The sequence below is a fragment of the Oryctolagus cuniculus genome, chromosome 4 (genome assembly GCF_051225735.1).
Source record: "Oryctolagus cuniculus isolate XC-2025 breed Fujian yellow rabbit chromosome 4, ASM5122573v1, whole genome shotgun sequence".
Taxonomy (NCBI): Eukaryota; Metazoa; Chordata; class Mammalia; order Lagomorpha; family Leporidae; genus Oryctolagus; species Oryctolagus cuniculus.
This window is the reverse complement of record NC_142870.1, coordinates 174,292,903-174,312,523: the sequence shown is the minus strand read 5'-3', so window position 1 is coordinate 174,312,523 and position 19,621 is coordinate 174,292,903. Positions and strand designations below refer to the sequence as shown.

The 19,621-nt window shown below is 67.4% G+C and overlaps 2 protein-coding genes across 10 annotated transcripts in view; one reads left to right on the top strand and one right to left on the bottom strand.

Moving 5' to 3' along the window:
- The first annotated feature begins 787 nt into the window (after nt 1–787).
- On the top strand, nt 788–10,223 carry SLC22A14 (solute carrier family 22 member 14). 6 transcript variants are annotated; one of them, XM_089331356.1, is made up of 10 exons: nt 788–1,282; nt 1,695–1,798; nt 1,883–2,037; nt 2,662–2,830; nt 4,622–4,742; nt 4,874–4,971; nt 6,969–7,183; nt 8,208–8,316; nt 9,221–9,421; nt 9,943–10,223. In XM_089331356.1, exons 1-10 carry the CDS (start codon nt 872–874, stop codon nt 10,145–10,147), a joined length of 1,788 nt encoding a protein of 595 aa, XP_089187482.1. In that variant the 5' UTR covers nt 788–871; the 3' UTR covers nt 10,148–10,223. The 6 variants fall into 6 exon arrangements, with proteins under 6 accessions (XP_089187482.1, XP_089187486.1, XP_089187484.1 ...); XM_089331358.1 differs by lacking the exons at nt 788–1,282; nt 1,695–1,798; nt 1,883–2,037; nt 2,662–2,830 and adding an exon at nt 3,785–4,400 and having other exon boundaries at nt 4,857–4,971; XM_089331361.1 differs by lacking the exons at nt 788–1,282; nt 1,695–1,798; nt 1,883–2,037; nt 2,662–2,830 and adding an exon at nt 4,267–4,400.
- A 5,426-nt stretch (nt 10,224–15,649) lies between these two features.
- DLEC1 (DLEC1 cilia and flagella associated protein) overlaps nt 15,650–19,621 on the bottom strand; it is a 52,736-nt gene continuing 48,764 nt past the window's right edge. For all 4 annotated transcript variants that reach the window (XM_070073008.2, XM_089331345.1, XM_089331346.1 and 1 more), the window contains 4 exons: nt 16,872–17,033; nt 16,376–16,529; nt 15,993–16,116; nt 15,650–15,910 (listed from right to left, as the gene is read on the bottom strand). In XM_070073008.2, the coding sequence (XP_069929109.2) occupies nt 15,787–15,910; nt 15,993–16,116; nt 16,376–16,529; nt 16,872–17,033 (564 nt within the window). In that variant the 3' untranslated portion in view covers nt 15,650–15,786. The remainder of the gene's footprint in view (nt 15,911–15,992; nt 16,117–16,375; nt 16,530–16,871; nt 17,034–19,621) is intronic.

Sequence of the window (19,621 nt, the reverse complement as noted above, 5' to 3'; positions counted from 1 at the left end):
GCTTGGCCCTCTTCCGCTGCTTTCCCAGGCCACAGCAGGGAGCTGGATCAGAAGTGGAGCAGCCGGGACTCGAACCAGTGCCCACAGGGGATGCTGGGCTGCAGGCGGAGGCTCAGCCTCCTGCACCACAGTGCCGGCCCCTTGTTTGTGCTTTTATCTCAACAGCAGCTTGTTGACACGTTTTCACTTTTAGAATCTTACTGTCTGTCTTCTGAAGATGCCTGCTTTGTCCTGATTCATCTTTAATTAGATTTAGTTATTTGAAAGGCAGAATTCGGGGGGGGGGGGGTCTTCCATCCAGTGGTTCACTCCCCAAATGTCCAAAACAGCGTGGCTGGGCCAGGCTGAAGCCAGGCGCCAGGAGCTCCACCTGGGTCTCCCACGGATGCAGGGCCAAGCGCCCGGGCCGTCTGCCGCTGCTTCTCGCAGGTGCATTAGCAGGGCGCTGCCCTGGGAGTGTGGCGGCCAGGACTCACATTGGGGCTGCAGCAGGTGGGAGCTTAGCGCGCGGTGCCGCCGGCAGCTCTGCCCCCATTCTTGCTGCGCGTTCCTTTTCGCACCCAAGAGCTCTGCTTCAGGCCCGGAGCCCCGTCATCACCAGGACCACAGGGACACCGCAGCCCGCTCATCGCACCGGGACCCGGGGGCGGTCCGGCCAGTGGGGGCAGGCGGCGGCAACCAAGGACCCGAGAGGCCCAGGAGGGGGCTGCGAGTGGCTCCCAGCCCGGGACCCCTGCCAGTGTGCAGCCTGGGAGGGACTGAGCCGCACCCTTTCTCTGAACAGATGGCGGGAGGAGAGGCCCCACCGCGCACCTCCAGGGCCGGGAGCCCGCCGGCGGCGCCCGCGCACCCACACGCGCGGCCTCTGGAGATGCTGCTGCGCAGACTCGGCACCACGGACGCCAAGCAGGAGGACAAGCTGGCCGGCGTCCTGAGCGCGGCCGGCACGTTTGGCACCTTCCAGCGGCGGCTGGTGGCCCTCACCTTCATCCCCAACATGCTCTCGGCCTTCTTCCTGTTTCTCGACCAGTACACGCTCACGGCACAGAAGCCCTACTGCAACACCAGCTGGATCCTGGCCGTGGGCCCCGACCTGTCGGAGGCCGAGCAGATGAACCTCACCCTGCCGCGGGCGCCCGACGGCAGCTTCCTGACGTGCCTCATGTACCTGCCCGTGCCCTGGGACCTGGCGTCCATCATCCAGTTCGGCCTCAACCAAACGGGCTCCTGCCAGAACGGGTGGATCTATCCTCATTCCAAGAAGAGGTCGCTGATTAATGAGGTGCGCCTCGCCCCCGCGCGGACCCAGAGCCAGGGCGGGGAGGGCGCCTGTGGGGGGCGGAGCCAAGGCACAACCCCAGGGAGAGTCCTGCGGCCCCCTGAGCTAGCCGGGTGCCGGCGTGCAGGTGGAGGGGGAGACAGGTGCAGGGCGGCAGAACCCACAGAAGGCAGGCGTGGGGGCACCCACCTAGTGTGCAAGCCCGGGGTCGGGGCTCAGCATCTGTGTGTGCAGGAGGGCGTCCTTGGGGACCCCGCCTTTGCTCCACGACCTCCCACGCATCCCTCCTTGGCCTGCTCCTCGTCCCCGTCTGCAGGCTTAGCTCCCAGGGTCGGGGCACAGGCAGAGGCAGGGCCCCCCCTCCCCACCGGGCCCACGAGCTGAGCCAGGGTCCTGGCCCGCGTCTGACCCGCAGTTTGACCTGGTCTGTGGCAAGGAGCCCAACAGGGACACGGTGAACACATTGGTGCTGGCGGGCCTCCTCATAGGTGCTCTTATCTTCGGCTTCTTAAGCGACAGGTGAACGCCCCAGACCCCCGGCCCGCCCACCCGCGGTGCACGCTCGGCTGTGGCTGAGCTGAGCCCGTCCGCACCGCGCCGCAGGCTGGGCCGCTACCCCATCATCCTGCTGTCCCTGCTGGGCTTCATCGTCTTCGGCTTCGGGACGGCTTTCGTGAGCAGCTTTTACCTCTACCTGTTCTTCCGCTTTGGCGTCTCGCAGGCCGTGGTGGGCTACGCCATCAGCAGCGTGGCGTTAGGTGAGGGCCCACGGGAGACCCGCAGCGGGCCATGGTGGGCTATGCCATCAGCAGCGTGGCGTTAGGTGAGGGCCCACGCGAGACCCGCAGCGGGCCGTGGTGGGCTATGCCATCAGCAGCGTGGCGTTAGGTGAGGGCCCACGGGAGACCCGCAGCGGGCCGTGGTGGGCTACGCCATCAGCAGCGTGGTGTTAGGTGAGGGCCCACGGGAGACCCGCAGCGGGGCGGCCCCGCCGGCAGGCAGAGGGACGTGCAGAGAGCCCGTGCCCAGACCGCCCTTCCACCCCCACCCCATCCCGGGGCTTCTGTGGCTCCTGCCCCCGAGAAAGGCCGGGCAAGCCGCCCGCTGACCACGCCCGTCCCTCAGCGTCTCAGGCCCACACAGCAGTGACGCGGCACCTGCTGAGGGTGTCCGGCACTGGGTGCTCCACCCGTCTTCCTCTACACTTGCTTGCATGGGGGGTGGGAGGTGGCACCAGGAGGCGGAGGTACACACGGGGCACAGGGACTCCCAGAGGCAGGCTCTCATCCCAGTGCAGGCCCCATGTGTCTCAGAAGCTGGGTCCGGGCAGCCCTGGGCACCCCGCGCTGACGGTGGCTCTGTTCTCTCGGCCCTCTGCACAGCCACCGAGTGGCTGGTGGGTGAGCACCGGGCCCACGCCATTGTCCTGGAGCACTGCTTTTTCGCGGTGGGGTTCATGTTCCTGACGGGGCTGGCGCACAGCACCCGCCACTGGCGGCTGCTGTTCCTGATGGGTGGAGTGCCCATGTTCCCCCTCATCTCCTCCTTCTGGTGAGTGAGGGCGTGGGGGCAGGCGGGGCTTGAGGCCGGCAGGACCTGGGAGAGCATTCGCCCCACCCCCACCCCCACCCCCGCCCCCGAGATGTCGGCGAGCTGGTCAGAAAGCCAAGAGGACGGTGTGGCAAGGCAAGGGCCAAGGACGAGGGAGTGGCCACAGGCTGGGTGGCCTTGGTGGCCCTCCGTGGAGTGGCAGGAGCCGAAGACCTAGAGACGGGCAAGAGGAGGCTTTTCTGGGGAGGGGGGGAGGGGTGATGCATGTGGGCAGCCAGGACACAGCTGGGAAGGTTGCCTGGTTTTGAAAAAGATTTATTCATTTGCAAGGCAGAATTAGAGAAAAGGGGGGGGGGGAGAGAGAGAGAGAGGGAGAGAGAGGGAGAGGATGGGGAGAGGAGAGAGAGAGAGAGGAGGGAGAGAGGAGAGAGAGGAGTAGGAGAGGAGAGAGAGAGCGGAGGGGGGAGGAGAGAGAGGGGAGGGGGAGAGGAGAGAGAGAGAGGAGGGGGAGAGGAGAGAGAGAGAGGAGGGGGAGAGGAGAGAGAGAGAGGAGGGGGAGAGGAGAGAGAGAGAGGAGGGGGAGAGGAGAGAGAGAGAGGAGGGGGAGAGGAGAGAGAGAGGAGGGGGAGAGGAGAGAGAGAGAGGAGGGGGAGAGGAGAGAGAGAGGAGGGGGAGAGGAGAGAGAGAGGAGGGGGAGAGGAGAGAGAGAGAGGAGGGGGAGAGGAGAGAGAGGAGGGGGAGAGGAGAGAGAGAGGGGAGGGGGAGAGGAGAGAGAGGAGGGGGAGAGGAGAGAGAGAGAGAAGGGGGAGAGGAGAGAGAGAGGAGGGGGAGAGGAGAGAGAGAGGGGAGGGGGAGAGGAGAGAGAGAGGGGAGGGGGAGAGGAGAGAGAGGAGGGGGAGAGGAGAGAGAGAGGGGAGGGGGGAGGAGAGAGAGAGAGAGAGAGAGAGAGAGAGAGAGAGAGAGAGAGAGAATACGTGTTCTTCCATCTGCTGGGTCTTCCCCCAGATGGCCACAGCAGCCAAGGCCGGGCGGGGCAGGGCCGGGCGGGAGCCGGGAGCCGGGAGCTGGAGCCGGAGCCGGAGCCGGAGCCTCTTCCGGGTCTCCCACACGCGTGCGTTGGGCCGTCCTCCGCTGCTTTCTCAGGAGCAGTAGCTGGATCGGAAGTGGATCAGCCGGGACTTGAACAGCGCCCACGTGGGATGCTGGCGTCACCGCTGGGGGCTTTCCCCGCTGCGCCACAGCGCCGGCCCCTCTGGTTGTCTTCAGGCGCGTCTCAGCCTTACGTGGGAAGGGGCTGACGGCTGGACTGCGCAGCGGGGGGAACGCAGAGGTCTTCAGTGGTCTGAGTGTGTTTCCTGCAACCAGCCACCGAGCCCAGGAGTGGGGGCAGAGCTGGAGCACTGTGGTTCTGTAGCTGCCTCACGGCCCAGGTTGCACCAGCTCCGTCCATGACTCAGTCCCCGAGGCTGGGAAGGAGATGGTAAAAATCCTCCGATGCCGCGTGCTGAGCCGGGGCAGCCAGCGCTCTGAGGACCCGGGACAACGCAGGGCAAAGCACGGGTGGTGGCTGGTGAGAGGGGGCACCAGTGTGGCCCGGGTCTCCGCCCCTCCCTGCGCCAGGCTGGCGGGAGACACCCGGGCTCTGCGCAGGGGGCTTGGGTGGGGGTGGCACAGAGGATGGGGCGAGGGGAAGGGGGTGCGCTCTCGGAGCTGACCGAGGGCAGCCTTCGAGCCCGGCATGGACGCCGCCCGCGGCTGGCGCGAGGCCACGAGCACGGGTGGTCCCCGCAGGGTCCTGCCCGAGTCCCCTCGCTGGCTGATGGTGAAGGGGAAGGTGAAGCAGGCCAAGCAGGTGCTGTGCTACGCGGCCGCCGTGAACCACAAGGCCGTCCCCTTCAGCCTGCTGGAGGAGGTGAGCGGCCGCCGCGCGTGCCTCCAGCCCCACGCTTCCAGGGCGCCCGGGGCGGAGGGAGGGCGGCCCCGGGGGTGGGTGGGAGCAAGCTGGGGTCCCGCCCGCCCCGCCCAGGCCTGCTCCTCCTGCAGCAGCAGCTGCTCGGAAAGAAGGCGGCGAAGGTGTCGGTGCTGGACTTCTACAGCAACAGGCACCTCTGCAAGATGACCCTGGTCATCAGCTGTGTGTGGTGAGCCCGCGTGCGCGTGTGCGTGTGTGTGCGTGTGTCCTCTGTCGTCACGCCGGCTCCACCTGTGTGTGTGGTGAGCCCGCCGGGCCGCGGCAGACCCATGTGTACATGTGTGTGCGTGTGTGCATGTGTGCGTGTCCTCTGTCATCACACCGGCTCCACCCGTGTGTGTGTGTGTGTGTGTGTGCGTGTGTCCTCTGTCATCACGCTGGCTCCACCTGTGTGTGTGGTGAGCCCGCCAGGCTGCGGCAGGCCCGTGTGCGTGTGTGTGCGTGTGTGCGTGTCCTCTGTCGTCACACCGGCTCCACCTGTGTGTGTGTGTGCGTGTGTGCATGCATGTCCTCTGTCATCACGCCGGCTCCACCTGTGTGTGTGGTGAGCCCGCCAGACCATGGCAGGCCTGTGTGCGTGTGTGTGCATGTGTGTGTGTGCGTGTGTTCTCTGTCGTCACGCCGGCTCCACCTGTGTGTGTGGTGAGCCCGCCGGGCTGCGGCAGGCCCGTGTGCGTGTGTGTGCGTGTGCGTGTGTGCGTGTCCTCTGTCACACCGGCTCCACCTGTGTGTGTGTGTGCGTGTGTGCATGCATGTCCTCTGTCATCACGCCGGCTCCACCTGTGTGTGTGGTGAGCCCGCCAGACCATGGCAGGCCTGTGTGCGTGTGTGTGCATGTGTGTGTGTGCGTGTGTTCTCTGTCGTCACGCCGGCTCTACCTGTGTGTGAGGTGAGCCCGCCGGGCCGCGGCAGGCCTGTGTGTGTGCGTGTGTGTGTGTGTGCATGTCCTCTGTCATCACGCCAGCTCCACCTGTGTGTGTGTGTGTGTGTCCTCTGTCATCACGCCAGCTCTACCTGTGTGTGTGTGTGTGTGTGTGTGCGTGCGTCCTCTGTCATCACGCTGGCTTTACCTGTGTGTGTGGTGAGCCCGCCGGGCCGCGGCAGGCCCGTGTGTGTGTGTGTGTGTGCGCGTGCGTGCATGTGCGTGCATGTGTGTGCGTGTCCTCTGTCATCACGCCGGCTCCACCTGTGTGTGTGGTGAGCCTGCCGGCCGCGGCAATCCCGTGTGCATGTGTGTGTGTGTGCGTGTGTGTGTGTGTGTCTCTCTCTCCTCTGTCTTCACGCCGGCGTCCACCTCTGTGTGTGTGTGTGTGTGTGTGTCTCTGTCTTCACGCCGGCGTCCACCTCTGTGTGTGTGTGTGTGTGTGTCTCTCTCCTGTCTTCACGCTGGCGTCCACCTGTGTGTGTGTGTGTGCGTGTGCGTGTGTGTGTGTGTCTCTGTCTTCACGCCGGCTCCACCTGTGTGCGTGTGTGTGCGTGTGTGTGTGCGTGTGCGTGTGCGTCTCTCTGTCTTCACACCGGCGTCCACCTCTGTGTGTGTGTGTCTCTCCTGTCTTCACGCCGGCGTCCACCTGTGTGTGTGTGTGTGTGTGTCTGTCTTCACGCTGGCGTCCACCTGTGTGTGTGTGTGTCTATCTCTCTCTGTCTTCACACCGGTGTCCACCTGTGTGTGTGTGTGTGTGTCTCTCTCCTGTCTTCACGCCGGCTCCACCTGTGTGTGTGTGTGTGTGTCTCTCTCTCTCTCTCCTCTGTCTTCACGCCGGCATCCACCTGTGTGTGTGTCTCTCTCTCTCTCTCTCTCTCTCTCCTGTCTTCACGCTGGTGTCCACCTGTGTGTGTGTGTGTGTGTGCGTGTGTGTGTGTGTCTGTCTTCACGCTGGCATCCACCTGTGTGTGTGTGTGTGCATGTGTGTGCGTGTCCTCTGTCATCACGCCGGCTCCACCTGTGTGTGTGTGTGCGTGTGCGTGTGTGTGTGCGTGTGCGTCTCTGTCTTCACGCCGGCTCCACCTGTGTGTGTGTGTGTGTGTGTGTGTCTCTCTCTCTCTCTCCTGTCTTCACGCCGGCTCCACCTGTGTGCGTGTGCGTGTGTGTGTGCGTGTGCGTGTGCGTGTGCGTCTCTCTGCCTTCACGCCGGCTCCACCTGTGTGTGTCTCCGGCCGCTCCAGGTTCACCATCGCCTACAGCTACTTCACGCTGAGCCTCAAGCTGAGAGACTTCGGCGCGAGCCTCTACCTGCGGCAGGTGGTGCCCGCCGTCATGGAGCTGCCGGCCCGGCTCAGCTGCATCGTCCTCCTGGAGCAGCTCGGCAGGAAGTGGAGCCTGGCCCTGAGTCTGCTCCAGGCCAGCATCTTGTCCTTGCTGCTCATCGTCCTGCCGCAAGGTACAGCACCCCTTCCCTGACGGGCACCCGGGCCCCGCTCCTGCAAACCCTGGCCGGTCCGCGAGACACCCACGGGGTGGCTGCACCCCTGGCCCAGGGAGGGCGAGCGAGCGGGGAGCTGTCCCTGCCCGGGGCAGCCAGGCCGCTGTCTTCCCGATTCCCCGGCTCAGTGACAGATGCAGGGGTGCCAGGTGGACGGACGGCAGCTGCCCGCTGCCCCGGGAGTGTCTGATGGGGCCCGTGCCTCGACGGGGACAGCCTGCCCGATGGGGCGCGTGGCCGCACGTGGTCGTGTCCGCTCCGCTGCCGAGCTCCGGGACAGGCGGCAGGGGAGGACTGTGGCACAGTGCCCCCCGAGATGTGGCCGCGTCCACTCACTTCCCACCGGAGGCCCGGGGGCTCCCACGGGCACTCTGCCTCTCCCGAATGTCCGCAGTGCCAACTGCGGGCACACAGGTGTCAGGTGTCTACTGCTTTGTAGTGTTTAAAAGTAGGCCCGTACTGAGCCAAGCAGAACTGCGCAAAACCCCGCGATACGCAGGAGAAACAGGACCAGGACTCCCAAAGCTAGAACTCAGAGCGAGGCCAGGCAGCTGCCCACCTCGGGCAGGAGGCACGCAGGGCTCGCCAAGGCTGGCCTCCCGCCGCTCAGAGGGAGCCATCCTGGGACGTCCGGCGCAGTCGCAGCCATTCCAGTCCCAGACCCCAGGCCTCCTGCCCTGACCCTGCTTGCAGGGCCCGTGCTGGGATCCTGCTCCAGGAGGCGGCCTGGTGTGCCGGGGAGGCTGCAGCTGGACAGACGCGCGCGGGTGGGCCTAGCTGCGGGGCTCCAGCGGAGGGACGGAGGGGCTGCCACAGCGGCGGGGGGGGGCTGAGAGGGAGGGGCTGCCGCAGCGGGGGGGGCGCTGAGACGGAGGGGCTGCCACAGCGGGGGGGGGGGCTGAGACTGGGGGGGTGCTGAGAGGGAGGGGCTGCCGCAGCGGGGGGGGGGGGGCTGAGACTAGGGGCTGCGCTGTCCTGGCAGAGCTCAAGTCCCTGATGGTGTTGGTCATCATGCTTGGAGAGTTCAGCCTGGCCGCCACCGTCACCGTGTTCTTCATCTACACCGCCGAGCTCCTCCCCACTGTGCTCAGGTATGGCTGAGCGCTGGCAGGGACCAGACCCCCGCCTCCCCGGGGACCCCAGACCCCGCCTCCCCGGGGACCCCAGACCCCCGCCTCCCCGGGGACCCCAGACCCCGCCTCCCCAGGGACCCCAGACCCCCGCCTCCCCGGGGACCCCAGACCCCCGCCTCCCCCGGGGACCCCAGACCCCCGCCTCCCCCGGGGACCCCAGACCCCGCCTCCCCTGGGGACGGGCCCTGTGCTGAGTCCTTGAACCTCAGCCCTCCCTGCCAGCACCCTCTTATCCCCTGCTCAAGGTCAGACTCAGCCCCTCCAAGGTTCCAACCGTGACCGATGCCCAGCCAAGGAGGCCCCCCGGTTGCTACCTGGGCAGGAAGTGCCTGGCTGAGGACAGCCTTGTCTGGGTGGGCAGAGCCAGACTCCCGGGACAGCAGGCAGGGCAGGCAGCCGCCCCCTGCTGCTCCAAAGCAGCGTATGTGTACTGCAGTCTCTTCTCAGTTGGGGTGAGCTTTTCCTCCCATGATCCAACAGGTGTCTGCAGGCAGGTGATCTGCATTTCTGGGCAGAGCTGGGGAGCCTACACAACCCTACTTTGTTTTCACTTATTTCCCTTTTATCTGAGTGAGGGAGATCTTTCCTTAGCGAACCAAAGGCCTCAACAGTTAGGGCTGGAGCCGGGAACTCCCCTGTGGGTGGCGTGAGCCATCGCCTGCTCCCCCCAGGGTGTGCGTTAGCAGGAAGTGGAGGAGCTGTCGCGTGCCCAGGCGGCGATGTAGCCACGTGCACGATGCCCACCCCACCCCCACCCCCGCTGCACCCACCCAGCACCAGGGGACTACAGTCTCCAGCGAGGTGGGACGGGCCGGAGACTGCAGTGCCCGGCCTCCGGGTGAGCTCGGCCCTCCCCTTACAGGGCGACCGGCCTGGGGCTGGTGTCTCTGGCCTCCACGGCCGGGGCCATCTTGTCCTTGACCATCACGAGCCGGGTGCCTCCCATCCTGCCCGCCTTCCTCTGCTCCCTCGCGTGCGCCCTGGCCTTGTGCTTCACCTCCCTGCTGCCGGAGACGCAGGGTCAGCCCCTCTGTGACAGCCTGGAGCACTTCCTACAGACCAGGTGCGCGGGCCGGGGACCCAGGGGCTGCCCTGTGTCCTCCCCAGGTCCTCCACGGGGTGGCAGGGGCAAACAGTCGCTGCCACTGGACCCACTGTGGAGTGTATAGGGCCCACGGGAACCCAGGCAGGGAGGGACTCTAGTTTGGGGAGTCAGAGCAATGGTCATGGCGAAGGGGACATTTGAGAAAGGCTTTGAAGGATGGATAGGAGCTTGCATCATTGCAGAGCAGGGAGAACAGGCCACAGGGTGGGAGACCCGTCTCTCTCTGTGCGTCCACTTCCTAGCACGTGCCCAGGGAAGTTCCGGAAGCTCCCAAGATGGAATGGGTACATTGTAGCTACAGCGCCTCGGGTGTTTGCCCTGGTCAGGCCCTGTTCCGAGGGTCCAGTGAGGGTTGGTTTCTCAAGGATTAAACCCACACCCGCAGCCGGCCGGGCCCTGGTGCAGGGCGGGTGCTCCAGCAGTGCTCGGGGGAGGGGCTGGCCGGGGCTGGGCAGTGGCGCAGGAGCCTGCTCCCCCAGCGCCCCGAAGGACGTGGCTCAGGACGCCGGCAGCAGAGCGAGGCAGAAGAGCCAGGACACGCTGCCCTCGGAGGACACGGCGTCCGAGGACGTGTCGGAGGAAGCGGCCAAGAACGCGCTGTTCAACGCCCAGATGCTGAAACTGGACCCCTCCCTGCTCACCAGCTCGGACTCCGAGGTGTCCCAAGGCAGGCCAGCCTTGTGAGCGCCCGGTGCCCGGCAGGGCCGGTGGGCTTCTGGGGTCACCCCAATAAAGCTGCCGTTGGTGCAGCGATGTCTCCGTCACAGCCGGCTGTGTCCGCGGCGTCTCTCCTCAGGGACAGCGCGTGGCTCTGGGCGGGGGCTGGGAGGCCGCGTCCAGCCGAGCAGCCAAGGCCAGCCTTGCTGCCAGACCCCAGCCCGGGCACCTGGGGCGTGGTGGGTCCCAGCCGCAGCACGGGCTTCGGACGGCTGTGGAAGGCCAAGGAGTGAGGAGAGTCTCTCGTGAGTGTGGCCCTGGCCATGACCCACGTCAGGCTCGTGCCCGGGGCGCCTTCCCCGACGACCCCAGCCCAGCTGCTCTCCAGCCCCGAGCGTCAGTCCCCCATCCCCATCACCGAGCCCGCTGCCCTGGGGAGGCTCGGGGCGCTCACAGCGGAGAGGAGCCCCACCCCAGCCCCAGCCACGGGGAGCTGCAGAGGGGCCGGCGGCGAGAGCCACTGCTTGTCCTGGAGCCAGGGCAGCCGCTGGTGTGCAGGGGCGGGGCCGGGGCCTGCCGAACACAACCCCCCCAACCAAGGATGTGCAGGGGCGGGGCCGGGGCCTGCCGAACACAACCCCCCCCAACCAAGGATGTGCAGGGGCGGGGCCGGGGTCTGCCGAACACACACCCCCCAACCAAGGATGTGCAGGGGCGGGGCCGGGGTCTGCCGAACACAACCCCCCCCAACCAAGGATGTGCAGGGGCGGGGCCGGGGTCTGCCGAACACACACCCCCCAACCAAGGATGTGCAGGGGCGGGGCTGGGGCCTGCCGAACACAACCCCCCCAACCAAGGATGTGCAGGGGTGGGGCCGGGGCCTGCTGAACACAGCCCCCCCCAACCAAGGATGTGCAGGGGCGGGGCCGGGGCCTGCCGAACACACACCCCCCAACCAAGGATGTGCAGGGGCGGGGCCGGGGCCTGCCGAACACACACCCCCCAACCAAGGATGTGCAGGGGCGGGGCCAGGGTCTGCTGAACACAGCCCCGCCCCCAGCCTCAGGGCTGCCCGCGCTGTGGCCTGCTTCCCCATTCAGTGTCCTCTGCCGGCCGCTCTGCCCTTGGCTGGGCTTCCTAGGACGGAGCCCGTGTGGAGCCGTGGTGGCAACGCTGACGTCTCACCACGCCAGCCCTGCAGGGAGCAGGCGCACGGGAAGCTGGCGGGCGGGCAGCATGCGCGTGGACGCGTGGCGGGCTGGGGCTGTGGGCGGGGCCGCCCGGCCTCGTGCACTGCACGGCTGAAGTCTGGCTGGGTCAGCGCAGGACAGCTCCAGTGGGCCCGCCCACTGCGGCCTGTCAGTGACTGGCTCTCCTTGGATGGGACGGCGCAGACTTTAAGAGGCTGCATTCCTGCCGTCTCATGAGACATGCGTGTGGCTATCAGAGCCTTGGAATGTGGCCTTAGACCATGAGTGGAAAGACGCTGGGTTTCCAAGACTTCACACACACACAGGCACACGCGTGAACCTCGAGTGCTTTGGTATTGACCACGTGTGAAAGTGCTAATTCTTGTCTACTGAGCCAGAGTTAAAATGCAGCGCAGCTGTTTCAGGAAGCATTTTGAAACGTGACTACTAGAAACTTTAAGACCACACACCTGACTGGGCCAATGCCATTTAAAAAAGAGGTTTACTTACTTGAAAGGCAGAGTTACAGAGAGAGAGAGGTCTTCATCCGCTCGTTCACTCCCCAGATGGCTACAACGGCCAGGGCTGGGCCAGGCTCAGGCAGGAGCCAGGAGCTTCTTCCAGGCTCCCACGCGGGTGCAGGGCCCAAGCACTTGGTCCATCTTCCGCTGCTTTCCCAGGCCACAGCAGAGAGCTGGATTGGAGGAGCAGCAGCCGGGACTTGCACCAGCTGCCTGTATGGGATGCTGGCATTGCAGGCGGCAGCTTTACTCGCTACACCACAACGCGGCCCCAGTCTGAGGGTTTATAATGCACTTGACAGGGTGGAACATGCCAGCAGAGACAGGCCTGGGCCTGGTCACCAATTGCTGGCTTACCTGGAAATCTCACCTCTGTAGCTTTTGGTTGTTCACGTACGGGGTGGGAAGGGGGTCTTCAAGAGGTTCATAGAAAATGCATAGTGTGGGTGGGGGCAGGGGCCGGCGCCATGGCACAGCAGGTTAATCCTCCGCCTGCAGCACCGGCATCCCATATGGGTGCCAGTTCCAGTCCCGGTTGCTCCTCTGCTGGTCCAGCTCTCTGCTGTGGCCTGGGAAAGCAGTGGAGGATGGCCCAAGTGCTTGGGCCCTGCACCCACGTGGGAGACCCGGAAGAAGCTCCTGGCTTTGGATTGGCACAGATCCAGCCGTTGTGGCCATTTGGGGAGTGAACCAATGGAAGGAAGACCTCTCTCCCTCTCACTGTCTGTAACTCTACCTCTCTTAAAAAGAAAATGCATCATATCAAAAAATGAATTTCAAAAATTTCCTCCCAAAATATCTTAATTCCATTCTTCCATGAGCTTTAAAAAAAAATTATGTATTTGAAAAGCAGAGGGGGGGCCGGCACCGCGGCTCACTAGGCTAATCCTCTGCCTAGCGGCGCCAGCACCCCGGGTTCTAGTCCCGGTTGCTCCTCTTCCAGTCCAGCTCTCTGCTGTGGCCAGGGAGTGCAGTGGAGGATGGCCCAAGTGCTTGGGCCCTGCACCCCATGGGAGACCAGGAGGAGCACCTGGCTCCTGCCATCGGATCAGCGTGGTGCGCCGGCCATAGCAGCCATTGGGGAGTGAACCAACGGCAAAGGAAGACCTTTCTCTCTGTCTCTCTCTCTCTCACTGTCCACTCTGCCTGTCAAAAAAAAAAAAAAAAAAAGTGCAGAGGGGGGTGGTACTGTGGCACAGCTGGTTACTGAAGCACCGGCATCCCATTTGGGCGCTGGTTCTAGTCCCAGCTGCTCCTCTTCTGATCCAGCTCTCTGCTGTGGCCTGGAATAGCAGTAGAAGATGGCCCAAGTCCTTGGAGCCCTGCAGCCACGTGTGAGACCCAGAGGAAACTCCTGGCTCCTGGCCATGTGGGCCTCCCTCTTGGGCGCTGGTGGCTGTGGGTGCGAGCTTCCGCAGGCCTGGCCGGCAGCGCCGCCTCGCGGTCTGTCCCCCCCCCCCCGCCCTCCCTGCCCACAGTCCTGGGGCCCAGGGCCCCCGCCCGCTGCTCCAGTCCGGCCCCGCCCCCACCTTCTAGGATAACCTCGGAGAACGTGGCGGAGCGGTTCGGCATTTCCAGAGAGAAGCAGGACGCCTTCGCGCTGGCCTCGCAGCAGAAGTGAGTGTCCCTGGGCTGCGAGGACGGCAGGGCGGACGGGGCCCAGCCCGAGGCCACAGCGGCCACGCCCCCGCACTTTCCCAGCCAGGAGGGGCCGGGGCCCTGGGGTCGCGTCCCTGTCTGCCCACTGAGTGTCTTCTGCCCGCTGGGCCCCCCTCCCCCCTCTTTCCTCAGGGGCACAGCGAGGGCCAGGTCTCGTCTCTGCCTGGGTGTGGGGTGGGACGTGGCCGCCCAGGCTTTGCTAGGAGCTGGCGCTGGGAACCCGGCATCCCAGCCTCCTTCGGGACTAGGCCTGCGTCTGGGGTCCCGTCCTGCGGTGGGGGCTGGGGGTGACCTCAGAGCACGCAGGGGCTCAGGGCCCCGGACAGCAGCAGGCTAATGTTGGCCACTCTGAGCTGCGGGGGGGGGGGGGGGGGCGCAGCGAGGGAGGGGAGTGGCATCCGGGTCTCCGAGGAGGGACTCGGGTGTCTCTGGGCCAGACACCACCTGAACCCTCGCTGGGAGCTCTGGGTGCCTTCCCGCCGGGTGCTGCTGCGCCTGTTTCACACACGATTGCCAGCTCCCCAGTGCGCCTGTGCCGCCAGCCCGCCCGGGCCCCCCCACGTGCTGTGCCGCCAGCCCACCCGGGCCCCCCAACGTGCTGTGCCGCCAGCCTGCCCGGGCCCCCCCACGTGCTGTGCCGCCAGCCTGCCCGGGCCCCCCCACGTGCTGTGCCGCCAGCCTGCCCGGGCCCCCCCACGTGCTGTGCCGCCAGCCCTCCCCGGGCCCCCCCACGTGCTGTGCCGCCAGCCCGACCGGGCCCCCCCACATGCTGTGCTACCAGCCCACCGAGATTCGAGCTATGGCGGGCGGTTCCGCGTCTGTCTCTAAGTGTGCACTGGGAGGGACAGCCCTGAGCTGCTGGGAGGAGGGCTCAGCTGGCAGAACCCAGCCCCTCCCAGGCTCCGGAGCCCAGCGGCCCCCTCCCGCCCCCTCCCGCAGGCTCAGTCCTGGGAGCAGAGGTGGGGAACGTGGGCCCACGCATCCCTGGGTCTGGCCTTGCCAAGGCACCGCAGGTGGGATGCGGAACGCAGTCTGTCACAGGCGGATTTTAATCTGATAGTTGGCCCACAGTGATGCTGTGTGCAGGTGGCCCTGGTGGGACGAGGTGCCCCCGCCCTGCTTGGATGAAGGGTGCTGGGGCGGGGTCCCCTCCGCTCGGGGACTGGGTGGCTGGGACCCGGAGGTCTGGGGCTGATGGCCAAGAGGCTGCCGCTCGGCCAGAGCCCCCGCGCCCCAGGGAGCTGAGCCGGCTGTGCGTGCGCTGGCAGGGCGGCTGCCTGCCCAGGGGCCTCCCACGGCGCCTGTGTGGGCCCCGGGGCAGGGCCCAGGGCCGTCCCATCCCTGCGGCCGTGGCCTCCCTGCCGTGGGGTCCTGGCGTGACGCTGCCCTCGACTTCCCTGTCCTGAGCCCCGGCTCTGTCCGTGCCCCTGAGTTTGCAAACGCAGCCGCCCTGTCGCCCCTCCCCGAGGCCCTCAGCCTCAGCCAGGACCTTGGCCGCTGCGCCCGGAGCCTGGCAGGGCCGGGCCGTGAGAGGAGCGGGGGTGCTGACTGCTGGGCGTGCTTCTGAGCCAAGATCGTGCCGGTGACGACCACAGTGCGCGATGACAAGGGCGGCAGGAGCCTCACAGTGGCTCAGGACGAGGGCATCTGCTGGGCACCACCATGGAGGGCCTGGCCACGCTCACAGAGGGGACAGCTGGGGGGCTGCAGGCCATACGGCTGGCCTGGCGTGTCACCTGCCTGTGTCCACAAGGGCTTCAGTCCCTGTGGCAGAGCCTGCCCTGGGGAGGCTTGGTGGCCCCGCCAGTGTGGTTGTGTGTCCACAGGGCCTACAGGGTGGTGTCCACCTGCACTGGGACCAGGACAAGAGCAGGCGACAGTAGCACAGCGCGGGGTCCAGCACCGGAGGAGGGGCCCAGTGAAGGCACTGCGCTCACGGGGAGACGCGCGTCTGGACGGCTCAGCGCAGGAGCGTGGCGGGCCCTTGGGCCCCTCTGCTGGGCCAGGGCAAGCCAGCCGGGGTGGGCGGTGGCGCCCCTCCTGGATGCGTGGACGCAGTAAACGTGGTCGCCTGCCTGGGGGCTGTGGCTGTGGCTGTCTCCTGGCCCGTGCTCGCCTCCCTGGGCCTCTCTGCGCCGTCTCGGCCGTGACTTCTGCCGCGCTGGGCGGGGCCGGGGCAGCTGTGGGCATGCGCAGTGCGGGGCGGAGCCCGTGGCCCTGGCTCCCGGGGCCCAGCGTGGTCCGTGCCCGGCAGAGCTGGTGCAAACCGGGCCTGGGCCGAGGGCCGGGCGGAGCCTCAGGGCTGCAGCGAGGACGCGTATCTCTCGTCGTGAGAGCCGAGGCCCTGGAGCCGCAGGGCGCAGGCCTTCTCCCCGAGCACGCCGTCCACCACCAGCGTGCACTGGTACAGCTCGCAGCTCCTGCGGGCAGTGGGCCTGAGGTCAGCAGGGGCCGGGCAGCGGCTCCACCCGTGGGCAGCCCGGGGAGGCCAGCAGGCTGCACCTGGCGGTGAAGAGGAGCTGCAGGCTGACGGAGGTCGGGGGCCCGTTGTGGGGCCGCGCCTCCAGCACGCCGGTGCTCGGGGACACCTCGAAGGCTCCTGCGTCCTTGGCCGGCTCCTGCTGCCCTGCACGGAGGGCAAGGGGGGCACAGCGGTGTGGGCCTTGCGCGGGGCCAGCCCTAATGCCTCCCCCAGCCCCAGGGCTCGCCACAGCTCCGCCCTGAGCGGGGCCACCCTGGGGTCACCGGGCATTGGCCCTGGCTGCAGGTGCCCAGCCCCGGCAGCCAGCCTGCAGGGACAGGGTTGCGGCCCCTTCCGGGAGGTGTTGGCCCCGGGGACAGGGGGCGGGCGGGGGGCAGCAGGAGTGCCCGGCGGCCCCACGTACCCATCAGCACGGCCCAGTAGCTCCGGCAGCCGCTCAGGTTCATCAGGCAGACCTCGCGCGCCTGCCGCTGCTTCACAAGGCACGTGCCGAAGTCCACCCAGCTGCTGGAGAGCTGGAGCTCGGGCACGGCCACCACGGCCCGCAGGGGCACCTCCTGCGGACAGAGCCTCGACCTCGGCAGGGGCCCTGGGCTGGCCGCTCGAGGCCGGGACCCTGCCGCCCGGGGCCTACTGCTCTGGGGACAGCGGGGCGGCCCCAGGAGCCAGAAGCTGGGCCTCTGCTCAGGGCTGGGCCAGGGTGGTGCCCCTGCAGTCCCTGCCCCCGCCCACTGCCATCCAGCCCCGTGCCCTCGGCCTGGCCCTGGGAGCCTGAGGCAGAGGCCGGCTTCCTCCCTGCCCGAGGGCCCCTTCCAGGAGACTGCTCCGGGCAGTGCTGGGGCGCCCTGGGGCCCTTGTCTGCCTCGGCCCCGCCTTCCTCCCTGGGGCCCAGCACTGGCCTGGGCGCTCTGCGTGCCGTAGTCCAGGCGCAGGCTCTGCGTGAACACCATCTCGCGCTCTCCGCGGGCACTCCGCACGATGTCCACCCCGGGCAGCATCTGGTCGGCCGGGAGCGTCTGATAGGACAGCAGCTCCAGGGACAGCGAGAAGGACACCGGCACCTGAGCACAGGCAGCCGGGCCGTCACCTGGGCGGCCGACACGGCGGCCTTCCCGCCCGGAGCTCCGTCCTCCGCTCCCCGGGCCCTGCAGGCCCAGCCGGGTCCCGCTCAGCCCAGGGCACGGCTGCCCGGGCACTCGCCCCACTCTCGCTGCCTGGTCTTCCCTTGCCCTCAGAGACGGTCAGGAGGCCGCCCTCAGCCCCTCGCGGGACGTGGGCCCAGGGCGGTCAGGGGCTCGGCCAGGTTCTTTCCTCTCCAACAGGGTCGTGGTGGCCACTGTGAGGAGGGGCTGCAGCAGTGGGGGTCGAGGACACCAGGCCCGGCAGGCGGCGGCCAGCACAGGTCCCTGGTCCTCAGTCCACTGAGGAACTTAAAAAACGCGTGTCCTGCGGCCGGCGTTGTGGCGCGCGCATCCCATATGGGCGCCAGGTCAAGCCCCGGCTGCTCCACTTCCCATCCAGCTCTCTGGCCTGGGAAAGCAGCAGAAGATGGCCCAAGTACTCGGGCCCCTGCACCCACGTGGGAGACCTGGAAGACGCTCCTGGCGTCCAATCAGTCCAGCTCCAGCCACTGTGGCCGTTTGAGGAGTGAACCAGCAGATGGAAGACCTCTCTCTGTAACTCTGCCTTTCAAAGACAACAAATCTTTTTTTAAAAAAAAGTGCATGTTCATGAGCTTAACCTAGACCCTTGCATTTCTGGATACGGGGCCCCGCGGTGCACGTTTGAATCCGTCTCTGTGAGCCACTCCTGTGTTCCAGGCTGGGAAACCATTGTACCAGGCCAAGGAGTGGGTGCAGGGGTGAGGGAGGGGAGACGTGTTTACAGCAATTCAGAGGGGCTTCCTGGAGGACTGGCGGTGCCGAGGAAGTCAGGACAAGAAGGGTGGGCAGGCACAGGGTGCTGCGAGGGGGCGTGGCTGTGGACAGCCCAGGTGGGGTGCTGCGAGGGGGCGTGGCTGTGGACAGCCTAGGTGGGGCGGGTGATGGGGCGTGGCTGTGGACAGCCCAGGTGGGATGGGCGAGGGGGCGTGGCTGCGGACAGCCCAGGTGGGGTGCTGCGAGGGGGCGTGGCTGTGGACAGCCCAGGTGGGGTGCTGCGAGGGGGCGTGGCTGTGCAGCCCAGGTGGGGCACTGCGAGGGGCGTGGCTGTGGACAGCCTAGGTGGGGCGGGTGATGGGGCGTGGCTGTGGACAGCCCAGGTGGGGTGAGCGAGGGGGCGTGGCTGTGGACAGCCCAGGTGGGGTGCTGCGAGGGGGCGTGGCTGTGGACAGCCCAGGTGGGGTGCTGCGAGGGGGCGTGGCTGTGGACAGCCTAGGTGGGGCGGGTGATGGGGCGTGGCTGTGGACAGCCCAGGTGGGATGGGCGAGGGGGCGTGGCTGCGGACAGCCCAGGTGGGGTGCTGCGAGGGGGCGTGGCTGTGGACAGCCCAGGTGGGGCGGGGAGGGGTGTGGCTGTGGACAGCCCAGGTGGGGCGGGGAGGGGTGTGGCTGTGGACAGCCCAGGTGGGGTGCTGTGAGGGGCGTGGCTGTGGACAGCCCAGGTGGGGCGGGGAGGGGTGTGGCTGTGGACAGCCCAGGTGGGGCGGGGAGGGGTGTGGCTGTGGACAGCCCAGGTGGGGTGCTGTGAGGGGTGTGGCTGTGGACAGCCCAGGTGGGGCGGGGAAGGGTGTGGCTGTGGACAGCCCAGGTGGGGCGGGGAGGGGTGTGGCTGTGGACAGCCCAGGTGGGGTGGGGAGGGGCGTTGCTGTGACAGCACAGGTGGGTGGGCGAGGGGGTGTGGCTGTGCAGCCCAGGTGGGGCGGGGAGGGGCGTGGCTGTGCAGCCCAGGTGGGGTGGGGAGGGGCGTGGCTGTGACAGCCCAGGTGGGGTGGGGAGGGGCGTGGCTGTGACAGCCCAGGTGGGTGGGCGAGGGGGTGTGGCTGTGCAGCCCAGGTGGGGCGGGGAGGGGCGTGGCTGTGCAGCCCAGGTGGGGCGGGTGATGGGGCGTGGCTGTGGACAGCCCAGGTGGGGTGGGCGAGAGGGTGTGGCTGTGACAGCCCAGGTGGGGCGGGGAGGGGTGTGGCTGTGACAGCCCAGGTGGGGTGGGTGAGGGGCGTGGCTGTGCAGCCCAGGTGGGCGCTGCGAGGGGCGTGGCTGTGCAGCCCAGGTGGTGCGGGCTGGGGATTCGGCCTGGCCAGGGAGGGCCAAGGGGCACAGCTTGCTGAGAATTCCGGCCAGGAGCCAGACGCCTGGGCCTCGTCTGCACACAGAGCGAGAGCAGGGCCCTCGGGGACGGCTTTCCCTGAGCTGCCCAGGACTTGGGCCATCACTGCTGCCTCCCGGGTACGTGAGCAGGAAGCCAGACAGGAAGTGGAGCGGCCAGGACTCGAACCGGCGCTCCCTGCGCAGTGTGGAGCCCCTGGGAATCGGGTGCCCCGTGCTCCGGCAGTGTGCACTGCAGGCTCGGGTGAGCAAGTGGAGAGGAAGCAGCGGGGGCAGGGCGCCGTGGTGCTCGGCCTGTGCCTGTGCAGGTGCAGGGAGCCCTCTGCACAGATGGGGCACTCGGGGCCTTGCCCCCCCGCATGCCAGAGTCTCAGAGCCAGAGGGGCA